Raw genomic sequence first — 17,122 nt, 5'->3', positions numbered from 1 at the left:
AAATGTCTTTGGTTTCAACTTCTTTCAGAGAAAATAGTTCCTACCATGCTTGTAGCTGCTGTTTGCGTTAGCTGCTTTTAGATAATGTTCCTTATCCTCTTTTTAACATTTCGAAATATGGTAGCCCTATATTACGTTAGTCTAGGTTACAGACAGTTTTGCAGCCCTGTGCATTGTGCCTACTTTTGTATCTTTTCAAACGTAAATTAGTTGTTTACAACAAGGTAAAACATCTATCTTGAGACTTACAACTAGGAATCACTTACTTGCATGGAGGTACCGTTGTTTTTGCAGGGAAAGTCCTGCCTTTGCAGTCTTTATACTCTAACCCTTTGCATCTCTCAACTCTTAATATTTCCTTTCCATTCAGATTAATATATTTTCCTTTCCTTCCCACTAACTTTATCTTGGTCACTTCCATTTTCTGTTTCACCAACCATTACGATTGTATCCAACCACTTTCTTTTTAAATACATAATGACCTCAATTTAGTAACCTCAAATCGGAAAGCAAACACAGCAAACAAATAAAAGTTGCATGTATAAAAACTAAAAAGGACGAAATCAACAGCTATTGTCACTAACCAATAAAACAAATAACTCTCCATCCAGACAGGGCTTCAGTCACTGACTCAAGCCCATTCTTAGTAGAATAATCAAAGTTGACATTTGTTTATAAAGTACTAGACCAATGAAAGTGAAATCCTTTATACATAGAGACATAGGAGTCCTATACGAACAAAAATCTGTTCTTAACTCAATTTTGCCATTTTGGTGACTAAAACCCTTTCGTCATTTTGGTTACTGAAACCCAAAAAGAAATAAAAAAAATTGCACCTTTGCTCCTCGTTTCTTTGCTATTCTGAGGTAAACCAATCTTAAACTAATGTAAACATTTTACACTAATGTTTAACTTTAAAATTACCAATACAATTTATTTCCTTTATGCTGCACAATTTAATAAAATGCATGTTCCCGTATGGATCCGAAAGGTAATTTTCAACCATGAGATTATTCGAACTGTACATTATAAAATCTCTTCATGAATTCTTTAATATTCTTTTCTTCTGATGAAATTATCTTATATGATATTGTAGTATCTCAATAATAGTATCATAACATATATTTGGATATACGTATATACTAAACAAACCTTAGAAATTAGCTTCAGAGAAACGCGAATTCCAAACGTCACTCATGCTGCTTCTTAATGAACTACAGTCTATCTCAGACAAGTTAATAGGAACTTACATCCTCACCATCCATCTGCTAGTTTTCTACTGTTTCAGATGGAGGGTGTGTTGCTGTTCCCTTTAGTAACACAAGCCCCATTCGCTGATGTAGATATTTAAAAAAAAAAAAAAAAAAACAGTGTGTAAACAACGGATTGAAACTCTCATGTATCTCATGTACTTCTTGGTTCTTAACACATTAAACAGAGTAACCAAAACTGGTTAACATATGACTGTCAACTCAATTTAAGTATGGTCATTAATTTAAACGGCGGGTGTGTATAGAAGCGCTGAAATAATGGATTACGTCTGATACTTGAGCATTACATGCATTACAACTGATGGCAGGGTTGGACCTTGTAAACAATTTATTGTGTCAGCACGATGATTTTATCAGATTTCTTTTTTGTTAATAAAGCAACATATATGCAGGAAAAAAATGAAACGTCATACACGCATGCCATATAAATTAAAGGAGACCATGATTATTGAAAATAAATGATAAGTAAGAGTTGCTGGGAAAAGAATGTGGCAGCAAAGAGAGAACCCCGTGAAACCCGAAGTCGTTAGCCACGAATTTAGATGACCAAGGGTCAAACCGGAAGTAGGTAATTACCACTGAGCTCCCGTTCCTCCGTAACATATAACAAGAAAAATATTCAACATATGACAAGAAAACTAAAAAGTATGTCGGCTTATTTTCTATGAAAACAGTTATCATACTGTATACACGAAAAGAAAAAAGAATGCAAATCAATTCCTAATAACCTAATCGGGATTAAAATTAAAGCAAATGAAAATATTTAATACCGGCACTATTTTACTATTAGTTCTTTTTGCTTGCCAAACTCGCGTTTCCCGTTTCTCCAGCAGTCCACTGCCTATTGTATTGTTGTCCCTAGGAACTCACATTTCTTCGTTGTGGGATTCACTAGATATTTTTCATATTGCAATTACTTGCTGCTTAAAATGTTAAAAGGTACGACAACTTTATATAAAGGAATAGATCCCCTACTTAGACGATCCATTGTCATTTATCTTTTTATATGAAGTGAAGGTATTGTCAATCTGTAACATAATGTAACGAAGTGAGTTGAATAGAACAATGTTCTTTTGCAAAAGTATATTTATTCCTTCTAACATCAAATGAAAGAATCAGCGTAAATTTGATTCATAAACAACTGCTGTTATCTTTTTTAAATGGTCAACTCAATATTTATTAGGAATGTAAAATACAAAAGCAATGCTTTATCCTTTTCTTAAAATGAGCATATTAATTAAAATTGTGAATGATGGGTGGGTTAAGAGTAGGTAAAAGGAACAATAAACTCCCTCATATTGACAGAAAACGCGTACGTAGTATAGTGGAAAATTTAGATTTTAAACAATACTGAATGTCTCAAATGTTGCCTTCCCTGTCACGGGTTGTACACCTGCCTCCCCCTGTTGAAGCAAGAAAGAGGAGAGTAGGGGAGTTTTCTTGGTTTCCTATCAACTTGTCTGAGATAGAGTTTAATAAGGAAAGATTAACACTCAATCATAAAATAGGTAAGTAATAAACTGCGTAGAAAATACAGAAGAGACGAAACCCATTATCGATGGTTTGATTCCTTCTAATGACCTGCTATTTTTGAAGGATTAAAAGTATGGTAAAAAAACGAATTAAAGGTATGTACAAAGTATGTCAGAAAAAATTCATAATGAGGTAATCTACATCAAAAGGCGCCAGTTTCATGCTAAAGAATGGTCTACATCAGGAGCAACCAAATGTGTCTACTTTCTAGGTGTGATTGTTTTAATTTGTTATGGGCGAAGTCACTAGAAGATGCTGTAGATTAAGTTGTTAACTGTCAAATGAAAAGCACGCTAAATCAGAAAAAGTGTCTACAAGACAGATGGAAAAAGTTTTCTTTATGATTTCGCTTACTAATGTTACATTTCGAAGTTTGCTTAATGAAGTTACATTATTAAAATACTTTATTTGTATGGAAGTGTATTACATGAAACTTATAGGTGGAAAATGTATTGAAATAAAATCATGTACTACAAAAAATAAAAACGGAAAGACAAAGCTTTTAAACAATTGAGGTATATTTTAGCTCAACGCTTTGAACTATTACATACACATACACATTCATATGTTTTGGCATTTTATCTTAAAATGAAAGGATAAGCTCTATCCATCACGACTCGGAAACATACTATAAGAATAACCAGAATATATACAGATACACTGTACTGTAGTTTTAATAAATACGTGTATATAGCAGAGATGGTAATTTTTCCTAACCCTCCCTCACCCACACCCTCAATTGACATCCCTCACCCTCACCCTCCATCACACTCACCCTCCATTGACGCCCTCCCCTCACCCTCCCTCACACTCACCCTCCATTGACGCCCCCACACTCACCCTCCCTCACACTCATACTCCATTGACGGCCTCCCCTCATCCTCCCTCACACTCACCTTCAATTCACGCCCTCACACTCACCCTCAATTACTTTATCGCCCTCACCCTCCAACGCCCTCAACCTCAACTACTAAAATGAGGGTGAGGTGAGGGTGAGGGCGGTCCTCATGAGGGCAAAATGAGGGAAGATGACCATCTCTGGCACTTACCGTTTTAGGTCTAGGAAAATCAATATTGAAACCAGAAGTAGTAGTGAATTTATAGAACTTCCGATTTTACTGGAAATACAGGAGTACAGGTGGTTTGTCCAGTTAAGACCTTAAATCGATTTCTGAAAACTCTTTATCGTTAGCTATGTTCTATATCCGTTTATGAGTTATGAATATGTTTGTTGAAACCAGATATGGTCGACTTCTACCACTTCCCGTTTAAGTAAGATTGATGAAAGAGATGGAACCTATTCTGGCAATGCAGAATTGATTCCCGAAAAACATTCGTCGATAGGTACCCTTTTAAGTTTATGAAAATAAATATTGAAACCTGAAGTAGTAGTGGATCCTACCATTTCCAGTTTTAGTAGAAATGCAGGAGTTAAGGTGGTTCCTTTCATATCCACCTATTTCCGAAAACCGTTTGCCGATCGCTATTACCGTTTTTTACTCGTGGTCTTTAATTTTAAACTGGAAATTTCCGATTTCTACCACTTCCGGTTTAACAGATTGACTGCCAAGGTGATTTGAGGGTACCTGTTAAGTAGGAGGTTGTTGAAGGAGATGCAACCTATTATTGGGATGCTGGATCGATTCCCGAAAACCGCTTGTCAATAGCTCTTACCGATTTTGATGTGATACCTGTTGATAGACAGACACACAGACGGACACAGCCGTTCTATAAGACTTCCCTTTTACATGCATAGCGTAGTTTGGAAGTCTAAAATTACGTGTATAGCCAAAAGCAGGAAATATCTCTTTATTTGATAATTAAATATAAAGTTATTTATTGCGGCTTGCAGCTTTGTACTTTTTTAGTGTATATTTTTCTCTTACTTAGAAGAAGAAATAAAGCTTTTTCTTAGTTACAATTTCTGAATGAATGAATATATGAATATTTATTAGTTTCTCTTCTGAACGAATATATGAAATAAAAAAACATTATTTCCTGAGAACTTATAGTATCTTTAATGGGTTACTTTCGTTAAACTTTGAAATTTTCAGTATCCAATAATTTGCAGTAGATAATTTTATATATTTCGTAATTATTATTTCTATAAAGTGAAAATATATAAATATAGAAAAGTAATAAAGCTATGAGAAACATCTTGTCTTCGCTCATGAAAAGCGTATGAAACTAATGGAATATTGATATGACGATTTTCTGTGAACGATTAATTTTAAGAAAAAAACTACATTACATTTACTAACATATTTTCCAGAAATGAAGAATTGCAAGATAATTAATTTTATGAATCCTTACCCTCACCCTCAATTGACGCCCTCACCCTCACCTCTCTCACACTCACCCTCAACTGACACCCTCACCCTCCCTCACACTCGCCCTCACACGCACCCTCCCTTACACTCACCCTCCATTCGCGCCTTCACACTCCTCCCTCACACTCACCCTCCATTGACGCCCTCACACTCACCCTCAATTACTTTATCGCCCTCACCCTCCAACGCCCTCACCCTCAACTACTAAAATGAGGGTGAGGGCGGCCCTCATGACGGCAAAATGAGGGAGGATGACCATCTATGGTATATAGTCTGGTCAGAAAAGTTGAGTTACTCTTGAAAGGATAAATAACAAGTAAGAATTATATAGTAAGTATAATTATGTCCCCAAAGCCTAATAAGTAAATAAAATGATTTTACACAATTCTGATTAATATTAATATTTTGTTGTGAACAAACCTATATGCATAATGTTTACTTGGGTTTTATAGTTTCCCAGCACCACATTCCTATCGCCATTTTGTTCTTTCTCATAATCACAATTTCCCTAAGCCCTAGAGGATAATTATAAATATGCTAAAATGACAATAATAAGAATAATAATAGTCAAATAATACTTACTAGTATAGTGGATTAGATGTGCACTTTTGAACAACGAGTTCCAGGTTCAAATTCCAAAGGTACAGCTTTGAAATTTTAACGCATTGCGGTGGTTCGGATTAAACAAGCTGTAGGTCTATATCTCATATAACTCTGGGGCTGAAAACGTTCACTTAACTCCAACCTATCACAAAACTAAGCTAAGTCAAAAAAGTATACCAGGTCACAACTGTAGTAGATCATTATTTTAAATTACAATTTGAAAAGATTATTTAAGCGAACAGTGGAATTTCGCCCAATAATGAGATTTATTTTCTTTAAATCCCGTGGCAACTGATTCTGATTATCATGTTCAATTTGAACATAATACTACTTATGTGTTTCTCAGGTCTCACACAATTCCCACTCTTGCAGTTGAAGTTGGTCATATATGAGAACTGACCTAATTCTTTCCCTGAAGGATTAAGTAAAAGTTATATAAACTTCATAAAAGAATATATTTTCTTCGAATATGATCTCTTTTCTGCAAAGACACAATTTCGTCTAATATTGTCTGAGAATTTTCAACCATCTAAACTGCTTGCAGTTAAAAATGGGCTAATAATGAGGAAGTGCGTTCCTCCCAATTTTGTATAACATATTCCTATATATTTAATAAAAACATTCCGATTTTTATACATTTTGCGTGTTTTGTCGGAAATAAGAAACGGAGGGTAGTTCGCTCCAACAATGCACAGTACTACTAGTATTCTATTAGCGCTTTTATCAATAAATGAAAATTTATTGTACCATCATATGCAGTTGAACAAAATTAAAGAAATATAAATATATGCCAATAATATACTGATTAACGCATAATGGGATATAACAAGAATGTAGAATGAAAATCAGAATGATTTGGCCAATTCGTTAATGATTGACGAATTGATTAATATAATGCTTGTGATTGAGATTTCGGTACATTCTTGTTCAGTCACTTGAATAACGTCTACGAGTTTTATAATTGGATAAATGAACTCACTGTAAAATTCATAGTGTTATAAAGATAAGGACATTGATGGTGATTGGGCATACAGTAGTCAGAAGAAATTGGATTTACACGTAAGTATACATTTGTATTTTTTTAAAAATACAGAACTAGCATTAATGTTTACTACAACATACTTTTCACATGCAGTACCACCACCAGAATACGTACTGAAAACACTAGACAAACGAGCATACACAATACACTTTCACAAAGCTCAGTCGTAATAGAATTTCTGTCTATCTTTATCTAACAACCCTGCTATCTATTCTTGTAAATAGTGGTGATTGCTAGAAACCGCATAATAATGCATGAAAGTTCCCACAGTGAAGAGTTTCATTATAGAAGTTTGTGTAAATACAAACTAGATCGTCATTGAAACAAGGATTCATAATGACACACAACTCATGGTTTCAATGTTTTTCTTATCCTTTAAACGGCATTCATGTCTTCAGTTAAATGGCAGACCGGACAGTACATTTTTCGCATAGAATCGGACTATCAATATTCCATATCTCAATAGCTTCTTCATGGAAAATCGTGTTCACTAATTCAAGTCGCGTCTCCAATTTATACAGAATCTAACATTGAAGTGAACGGTAGTGGTGTCGGAGAGGCCGTGGACATTGCTGAGTGATAATGTTCTCCTTATCTTTAGAAATTGATGAATAAATCTTCTTCTCGTCGCACCTCCATAAAATGCACCTCCACTTCAGCACAAGGTGATAGCAAATTTATTATTTTTTTTTTTTTTCGAATATATTCGGAGACTGTGATGAGTCGTGGTTTTCCGTACACTTGAACATCTTAGCTAGAGCCAAGCAAAATTCTATTGTGTTTTCCCAAACTGTTATTGGCCTCAGTGATTTCTACTTTGATTTGCTCTGGAAAGACTCCATGGCTGATAGTAATAATAAACATTTTACCTAAGACATGTAATTAAACAATCATAACCAAATTCATGACCATACGTCACAAAAATATGGCGGCAGTTCGTGTCATATGAATAGGTTACTGCGGAGAAAACGTATATACAAGTTCAAATAGGCTAGATCCAAATTCTCTACAATGTCATCTATGTTTTCAATCAACCCCATCCACCTCTTGCAAGAAAGTTATACAACATTTTTTAAGAACCATTACAATAAACGTAGTAGCACATAGCATCACACCCAACCCCTAATAAAATACTTTAACAATAGAATCACAAAACCCATTTTCATCTGCTAAGTAATGTAGTCTACGTTACTCATCGCGCCACACGTAGTCATTATCATTCGTGGTTATGAGAATCTTTCATTCATTTCTCCTTTGAGAAAAAAAAAATAGCTTAGTATTCTGATATTAACTTGAAACATATCCAACTCTCAGGCGAAGTACACCAAACAAATGAGTTATTTCAGTTCTATTTTGTTGAGACAAATAATTATAAGAACAATGATAATTATGATTAGATAAACAACACTTGTATTGACTCAATGAACCGTGTATGTAAAATATTTAAGATTAAAGCGAAGCTGCTTCATTTCCTAAAATGAAAACGATACGTACAACAACATTTATTACTCTATTTCGATTGTAACATTTCTTCAAAATTAGATTCTTTTATGTAACAAATAAGAAAATAATCCATTCTTATGCTGCAAATTAGTTTCTTTAAATTATTTTTTCTTACTTATAAGGTTAAACTCTAAGATTAATGCTATAATATTTAAGACGGACAGTACCATTTCATCACACTGGTAAACTATATAATTTGACTAAGTATGAATATATACAATGAATGAACTAATTAAGAAATTTGAATCGTGAATCGTGCAGGGGCGGATCCAGGACCGACTTCTGGGGGGGCGGTGGGTTGTCATACTGCTACTTTTAAGGGCTCCAAACTTTAGGATGGGTTTTATTTATATATATAAAATAAGAAAGTTTCCTCTTCTGGGGGGGGGAGATCGCCCCGATCGCCCCCCCCTGGATCCGCCCCTGGAATCGTGTAAGAGATATTTAACAACTTTACATTATCTTATTCTCACCTGGAGGTTCCTGTCGACCAACCAATTAACCTCAAAGTCATCATCATCCTCACCAAATGGGTTGATTAAACTTTCTGCTACTTTCAGCCATCCCATGTAGAAAAAGAACTATACACATAAAACAGGAAAGTTAGAAAATCTTCAGATGCCAAATTCACTACTAGGAATATTTTTCCATGCATGCGTTATTTCACACTGTGAAAGAGGAGTGAAAGAGGAAAACGAAAAAGAAAGTAACTAACTTCAGACAATGCTTTAGTGCAGAATTCAACTCGTGAGTATGTGTTTAAAGTATTTACCTCAAGCAGCATTACCTATGATTCTCATAATATATGCCATAAATCTGTAATGACATATGTTTGTCGCAGATTTCTGTAAATAGTTACGTAACTCTATAATACTTCGTCTTTCAAGAAAATTTGTCAATACTTCCCTGTCTAAAGATTTATTCTATGTTGATTTTGTTTCTATTAAATGTGATATACAATTATCTTATTCGACGAAAAATATTGAAGATTATTTCAATATTTTTGTTGCACACTCAATATGAGAAGAACAATTTAAAGAAAGAACAAAACCTCACATATGTGAAAATGTGTATCACATATATTTCACTAAATTAGAATTTTCTTAATGAAATAGTTGTTGATACTTATTGATAGCAGAAAATAATTAAGGAGTATGGTTTACCAAAGCTTCTTTACATGTCTTGTTCCCTGTCCGGCTAACCACCTGACCAGGAGACAAAACATCTTAAGAACAATTTGATGGATTGCTACTAAATTTGTCACAATGTAAATAGTCCAGAGTTATGAATATTCTTCGTTGTCGGTAATTATATTCAAACCGGAAGTGGAATAAATCAACAACGTCCCGTTTTACATGGATCATTAGAGAGTAAATGGTAATAGGTAAAGAGAAGCGGGCTCCTCCAATCGATAAAGCGTTCCAAGAATAGAGACATAAGCAGGAAATGGATCGTGGGGGTCCGGACCCTTTCCTCGAAATGCTGTCTTCTCTGCAAATTCAGTTTAATTTTACTGGTAGTTTTTAAAATAATAATATAAATTATCCTCATTTTGTACTTGGATCCCTCAAACTCTTTGGACCACTCCCGAAATAAACGCCTGCGTACGTGCCTCCACTCCATCTTAAACTCTCTACTAAAACCGAAAGTGGTAGAACTCCATTACAACTTCTGGTTTCAAATATTTATCTACAGAGCAAAACCGATAAGATACAGCGAGAAGCGGGTTATTTTTAAATCAATTTACTGTTCTAAGAATATGTACTATCTTTTGTCTCACCTTCCGATATTAACGATGATCGTCATACAATAAAAATGTAATAAAAGCAGAAGCAGTTTTCTGTGATAAATTAAGCGGCCTGAGCAGTGACGCATCCGGGATTTTATTTCGGGAGAGTAGTAGAGTAGTCTGCAAACGATGTGCTTCACCATCTGACATGGACAAAAACTCTCCCCACTACAAGAAATTTAGTTATCCCTATTAGATCCCTATTAACGTGCTAAAAGGTCTTAAAATAAAGATCAAATTCACAAATTCCCCATTATTAACGGTCACTATTTATAAACTTGCGTTCTAATTATTATTTTGCACATTTTTATTTTTGCATATGATTACACACTCTTTACTAACATTTATTACTCTAAAAATTAATTTAGGGGTTTTACTGAGTTTTTCTTTCTGTACGGTGCTTTTAGTTAATTCAATATTAATTTATACATTGATCTATTTTAGATTTATTGATACATTACGACCTTTGCAATAGTACTCAATAAAATGTATATACATAAAAATACACTTTAATTTATAACGACGAACTTTTAAATATAATCGTGAACTAATCGAAATTTGATACAGGTGCTGGTTCTTTCCAAGATCAAATATTAATAGCTATGAAAATACAGTTAGATGCAAAATATTATGAACAACATGTAGGATATCAATTTCAATTATTGTTCATGTACTACCATGAGCAAAATAAATGACGCGTCTCTTTATTTTGAAGTTTTTTGAAAATATCTCCGTTTTCTTTATATGTTCGAAATTTCGGAAGGTTTCCCCAGCAGGACAGGTTAATAACAAACCCGTTTTTAATATTTGTGTTAGATATTAGCTTAAAATAAAGAAATTAGAAGCAAAAAACATTAAATCGACAGAAATCTCGAGAATTACCAACTCTGCTAAAGTGGGAAATTTTCAAGAACACGAGGGAATTCTGCAGTTCAACACGAAGCAGCGACATCTATGTCATTGAGAGAAATGTGGATTAAATCTACAAACTAAACTTTTAACGAATATTTCTAGTATGTCTTATTATATGCATTATCTGCAAACTCCAAATATATGAATATATGCTAAGTATTAACATAAAGATAGAGCAAATAGTGGAAATTATCTATGGAAAAGGACGAATTGGTAGGACAATCGTAATGAAATATCGTCTTTACGGAAACAGGCTCAGTTCACGTAAAAAAACAAATAGCTCAGTTAGTTAAAGCAACGAGTCTGTATGCTGAAGGTAGCGGGTTCGATCCCGTAGAAGTGCCGTTATCATTTTTATCACTACACTACGGTTTTTTTTTAGTTTTTTATTTGGGAAAGAATCAAATTGTAACGTATGTGTAAAACTCATGACGATACCAAAAAAAGAAAAAATGCTGTTGTCGCACTTGTATTAGCGCCCCTAATTTTGTTTGCAAACAGTTTCGTAATTATTTCCCCTGTGCTCACTGCTCACCATATTCTCGCTGGCGCATAACGAATGTTTCCCAGTAAATGTTAATTCTAATTTGGAGAATTTTATAAAGTTTCACAATATTTCTCACTAGATAGTCTTCTATCTACGTGTTTGGATATTTTGATAACATATTTCCCTATTAAATGTTTAATTTTCCCTAGATGTTTAATTACGGAAAAGTTTCACAATGTATTTGTATTGAATTGAAATTGTTTTGAATTTACTACATAAGGTAAGTAGACCGAAGGAGGAGAACTCAAGTAATTGATATTCTACGTAAAAGCAACCTATTGTAGAATGATGATGCTTCTTACCTTCAGCACATAATCTTTACGTTAGGGAGTCAGACAGAGAAAAATCCTGGTTTTTCCTCCTCTATGACCACCCATCTTAAACCTCTACATATCATTGTTCGTCTCACAAAATTTCGGTGCTCCAAAAACATTCAAATAATAATAATAATAATAATAATAATAATAATAATAATAATAATAATAATAATAATAATAATAATAATAATAATCCTGAATATGCCATCCTTACATAATGTAGGATATCTTAGTTTCCTAGTTTAAATCTTAAATATCTTAGTTTAAAATGCTTTCTTTAGTACTTATTTGAGCAACCATGTAGAAGGGGGTACGACTTTTTATTTTGCCCCTCTCATTTCAGTAGCCTTCCAACAGAAAGTAATTTTTGATAAGCAGGACAGACAAAATGAATAAGAAATATATTTACAGCATCCTCTCCCCTTTCATGATTGGAATATCACGTAATATTTTTTATTCTACGAAAGATGGCCCTGTGCGGTTAGGGGTAGGTAACTAAAAAAATACCTAATATATAGCGCCCCTTGATTGTAATATTACCGCTTCTTTATTTGTACGAGGGAGCCCCTACACAATCAAGGGTGACAAAAAGAATAGGAAGAGTGTCTATTGATTCCAGTGGTGGATCCAGCACGAACTCCTGGGGGGGAGGGGAAGTGAAACATTCTTTTGATGATGTGAAGCTGTCACAAATTACCACTTAACTAAACTAAACAATAGTGGGGGGAACCGGAACCCAGTCAGTTTAAATTGATGTAAAAGTTTAATTTTTGGCTTCATATTAAAGTTTTGGTTTCAAATGAGAATTTCAGTCCAAGTGGTCAATGATCAAATCTCGTGGGGCTCTTCAGTGTAGACTAATACGGCCCCCTTATGAGAAAAGACAAAATTATTAACATGTTTATAACTTTCGAATTTTTCGTCTATTTTAAAGAAATATTTTGCTTCGTATTAAAGTGTTGGTTCCAAATGACAAATTCAGTCCGAGTGGACAATGATCAAATCTCCGGGGGGGTCTTCAGTATAGGAGGCTACGGCTCCCTTATGGGAAAAGGCAAAAATATGAAAATGCTTATAACTTCCGAATTTTCCGTCTATTTTAAAGAAATTATTGGCTTCATATTAAAGTCTTGGCTTCAAATGACAATTTCAGTCCGTGTGGACAATGATCAAATCTCGGAGGGCTCTTCGGTGTAGGGGTTTCGGCTTCTTTATGGGACAAGATTCACGTAGTTGATATTGCAAAATTGTTTTGTATATATAAATGGAAACTTGCACCATTTGGTTAATTTTACCTCTTATGTTTTGCAGATTCATATTCCAAGCAATAGTTACTTCGCAGAGCTAAAAGAAGGCACTTACTAGTTTCATTAAAATGAAATGTCTTTTATGAGAGGAGCAGACGAACGAACAGGCACCCAAACGTTGGTTGAGTCGTACGGTTGAAACTCGTTAAGCTCGCTTCAATTATTATTATTATTATTATTAATAATAATAATAATAATAATAATAATAATAATAATAATAATAATAATAATAATAATAATAATAATAATAATAATAATAATAATAATAATAAAGCATTGCAGGGACCTTTGGTGCAGGGGGTCCGTGGCTCGATTCCACTTCGTGCCAAGTGAAATTTGAGGTGGACAAATACCATGTGCATGGCTATGTGTTTTCTTGAGATTTTCCATTTTCCTCCCACTTTCTTCATTTCACCATTTCATTCATCATCATTCTCCCTTAGCATAGGTGCATAATCGTCCAACGTTAAACTAGATATTGCAATTTCAATAATAATAATAATAATAATAATAATAATAATAATTAATTCAACTGAAAGGACTGTAATTTATATGGACAGCAATTATCATAAATATGCAACCATTATAAAAACAATGCTTTGAGTAGAAAGATAATCCTTCCCAAGTGTTAACGAATGCGCACGAGATAAGACATGTCTCGAGAAAGAGACAAGACGCGCTTTGTGACATCCAAGATAATACGAGGCAAATGTTTTGAACACGAGATAGCTTGTAAAATGTCTCGTCTTGTCTGGAATGTCTCGAAAACAAAAGTCTAAGTTTTAAAATTATTTTTCAAGATATATTCTCTCAGAAGTAGTTCTCTGCCTTAAAATTAATAACGACATTTGTGATTTAAAAAAAGATAAACAATGCCTACAGTTAATAGTTAACTTTTCGAAAAGAAGCTTCATTAGGGGTGAACCTGAAAGATGTCCACAAACTTCGGGAGGTGATTCGTGACATCAAAAGGAGACAAATGGTCCTCTTGCAGTTTTCGAATTCAGCTTCGTTGTCGAGATACAGGGTTGCCAACTGGTCGTGTTTGAGAAACTCACTGGGAATAAATTCAAGTCCAAGAATAAACTACTACTCATATATTTTTCAGGTCAATTGACTTATACCATGTTGTAAGGTCAAATATTTATTTATGAAGTGTGTACAAAATTCGACAGGGTCTTTCTGAGAAAATCGTCGAGAAAAAGTCACCTCCAAGAATAAACTACCCCTCGTAAATTTTTCTAAGAGAAATATCTGATACTGCAATATAGGGTTGTTAATTAAATATTGATTAATGAAAAATAAACAAAATTGTTAAAACCATTTTTGAGAAAATAGCGTTTTTCGATTTTCGGCTCTTTGTAAACCACACTTATTTTAGGTGGTAGGAAAAAATGGAAAAGCTCCTGTAAGAATACTAAGTAAACCCTAAGTTTAAAATTTGGTGTAGATACGTTGAACGGTATGGCCTCTAGGCGAGTGCATATAAAAGTGTGCCGAACGGACGGACTGGAAGGACGGGTGTCGAAAAGTCACATTTTCGGTATGTAGACACCATGAAACATGTAAATCCGTTGAAATCTGAATTTGATATTATTTTCACAATCACTATATTTTCTTCTCTCTTTTGTCGCTCGAAAAAGAAAAGCCTGAGTTTACCACAAAAAGCTAGGGAGTTTCTAAAAAAATATTCAATTACAGGGCCACCGCACTAAACTTTTTCAATTCAATTTCTTAACTGTGTTAGGCCGCAGTTGTTACTGAAGTGTGTATTTGGATAATACGAATAAAATTATCGCATTATTCAAATACATCGAATGTCAGATTATCGAATAAAAAACTTCGATTGAAGAAAATCCATACTACAAAACTAACTCACACTTTGAGCACATTTTCATTAGACATATAATAGACCAATTAATGCAATCATTGTTTATGAAATATGAAAAAAATCAAATGAGTCACTTTGGGAAAGTCGTTCAAAAAGAACACGTCAGGAGTAACCTACCTCTTGTGAATTGTTTCGAACAATGAGTTCAGATATACTTTTGGTTATTAATGAAATATTTATTTGCGAAATTTGAACAAAATCGCCTGTCGTTCGAGAAAATTGTCGGGCAAATAACCTTGACCCCAAAAATAAACTATCCGTTGTAATTGTTTTTCATAGAAATGACTTATACTAAAATATAGGGTTATTAATGAAATACTTATTTATGAATTATCAATAAAATTGTCCGAGTAATTTTTGAGAAAATCGTGAGGGAAAAATAACTCCCCGAATAAACTATCTCTTGAGGATTCTTTCAGGGTAAGCGAGTTATTCCATATTACTAGGTTTTTAATGAAATATTTATTTCTGAGTACGAACAAAATTGCTTGACTCATTTTTGAGAAAACCGTGGAGGAAAAACACCCACAAGAGTAAACTACCCCTCGCATATTTTTTCAGGACAAACGAGTTTTGCCATATTGTTCGGTTATTAACGAAATATTTATTTTTGAAATATGAATAAACTCTTTTGAGTCGTTTTTGAGAAAATCGCCCAGACAACACTCCACCAAGAATAAACTACCCCTCGCATTTTTTTTAGGACAAACGAGTTATGCCATATTGATAAGTTATTAATGAAATTTTTATTTATGAAATATGAACGAAAACATTTGAGTCCATTTTGAGAAAATCACTGAGAAAAAACTCACACCCTTAGTATAAACTACCCCTTGTAGATTTTTCTCAGATAAATGCCTTATACCACAAAATAGGGTTGCTAATTAAATATTGATTTATAAAAAAAGAAAGAAAACAAGATTGTTAGAGCCAGTTATGAGAAAATATCTTTTTTTTATTTTCATCGTACAGGAAACTACCCTTGTTTTGGGAGTAGGAGGGAAATAAAAAAAAACTATAGGAAATACTATGAAAATCTTAAACTAAAATTTGGTGCAGATAAGTTGAACGGTATGGCTTCTAGGCGAGTGCACAGAAAAGTGTAGCGGACGGACGGACGAACTGATGGACATGTATCGAAAAATAACTTTTCGGTGTTAGGGGCTATAATACGTGTAAATTCGTTGAAATCTCAAATTTGATTTTTTTTCGAACACCATACTTTCTTCTCTCATTTGTTACTTCAAAGTAAAAGGAACTCAGAACTACAGATAAAAGACACCTACTTTTACACATAGACATTTATTGATTTAAAACTGTTTTAGTTTGTGTCATTTCACTTTCAATTGAAAGGTTTTACAATGATTAACGGCATACCAATGACGAGACGGAAGTTTTCAGGAAGTAAATGCATTCAGAAGTCTAGACTGCATTACAGCCTGTTTTTATTTCTGCAATTGTTAACAGCTGTAATTTCGTCCAAACGCTACATGAAATAATTTTTGGTTGACGTCATTGTATTACTATTTTAGTATTGTTCTCTTCAGACTTGGTTGAAGTTTTGTCTTAACGGTTATACATTTTTCTTTCTTATTTCTTCGTTACACATAAGAACAAAATGTTATGGTGAGTGGATAGATTCGAACCTACGAACATTGAGTTTATATTCTTCCAACACTTTACCAATGGACCAAGCTTTGTCTTCCCGTTAACGCCCGGTTACAGGGTTTACTACGATTTAAATAAAATGGCTGGCTGTTAGAATTTCCTGCTCACATATTTCGATAAATAATTTTCATTGCTTCGTAGATACGTAGAGCAATGTTTAGATACACATTTTAGGAGAGTGAATTTTGGTGTATATAATAATTTCATGCCAGGTAAAAGCTAGATAAGTTTTGATAAAATGTTTCATATGTAGTTCTCAATAATAAGCTTGCTGTTCGGAGTGAAGTTCCAAGGTTCAGCATTGCCTAGCAGTTTTTGCTATTAATATCCCTTCTAACAATATTGGCAGTGGACAAAAGTTAGCCCGTGTTGAAGCTTTTTGCTCCTAATTTAGTTATTTTACTTATTT

General features: G+C 33.8%; 1 protein-coding gene across 1 annotated transcript in view; it reads right to left on the bottom strand.

Moving 5' to 3' along the window:
• LOC145681559 (bestrophin-4-like) overlaps positions 1 to 17,122 on the bottom strand; it is a 1,326,494-nt gene that overhangs the window by 275,917 nt on the left and 1,033,455 nt on the right. Inside the window, exon 7 of the mRNA XM_081753197.1 lies at positions 8,756 to 8,863. Coding sequence (XP_081609323.1) covers positions 8,756 to 8,863 — 108 coding nt within the window. The remainder of the gene's footprint in view (positions 1 to 8,755; positions 8,864 to 17,122) is intronic.

The sequence above is a fragment of the Thermobia domestica genome, chromosome 3, assembly GCF_964235325.1.
Source record: "Thermobia domestica chromosome 3, izTheDome1.hap1.1, whole genome shotgun sequence".
Lineage (NCBI taxonomy): Eukaryota > Metazoa > Arthropoda > Insecta > Zygentoma > Lepismatidae > Thermobia > Thermobia domestica.
This window is presented reverse-complemented; position numbering and strand designations above follow the sequence as displayed.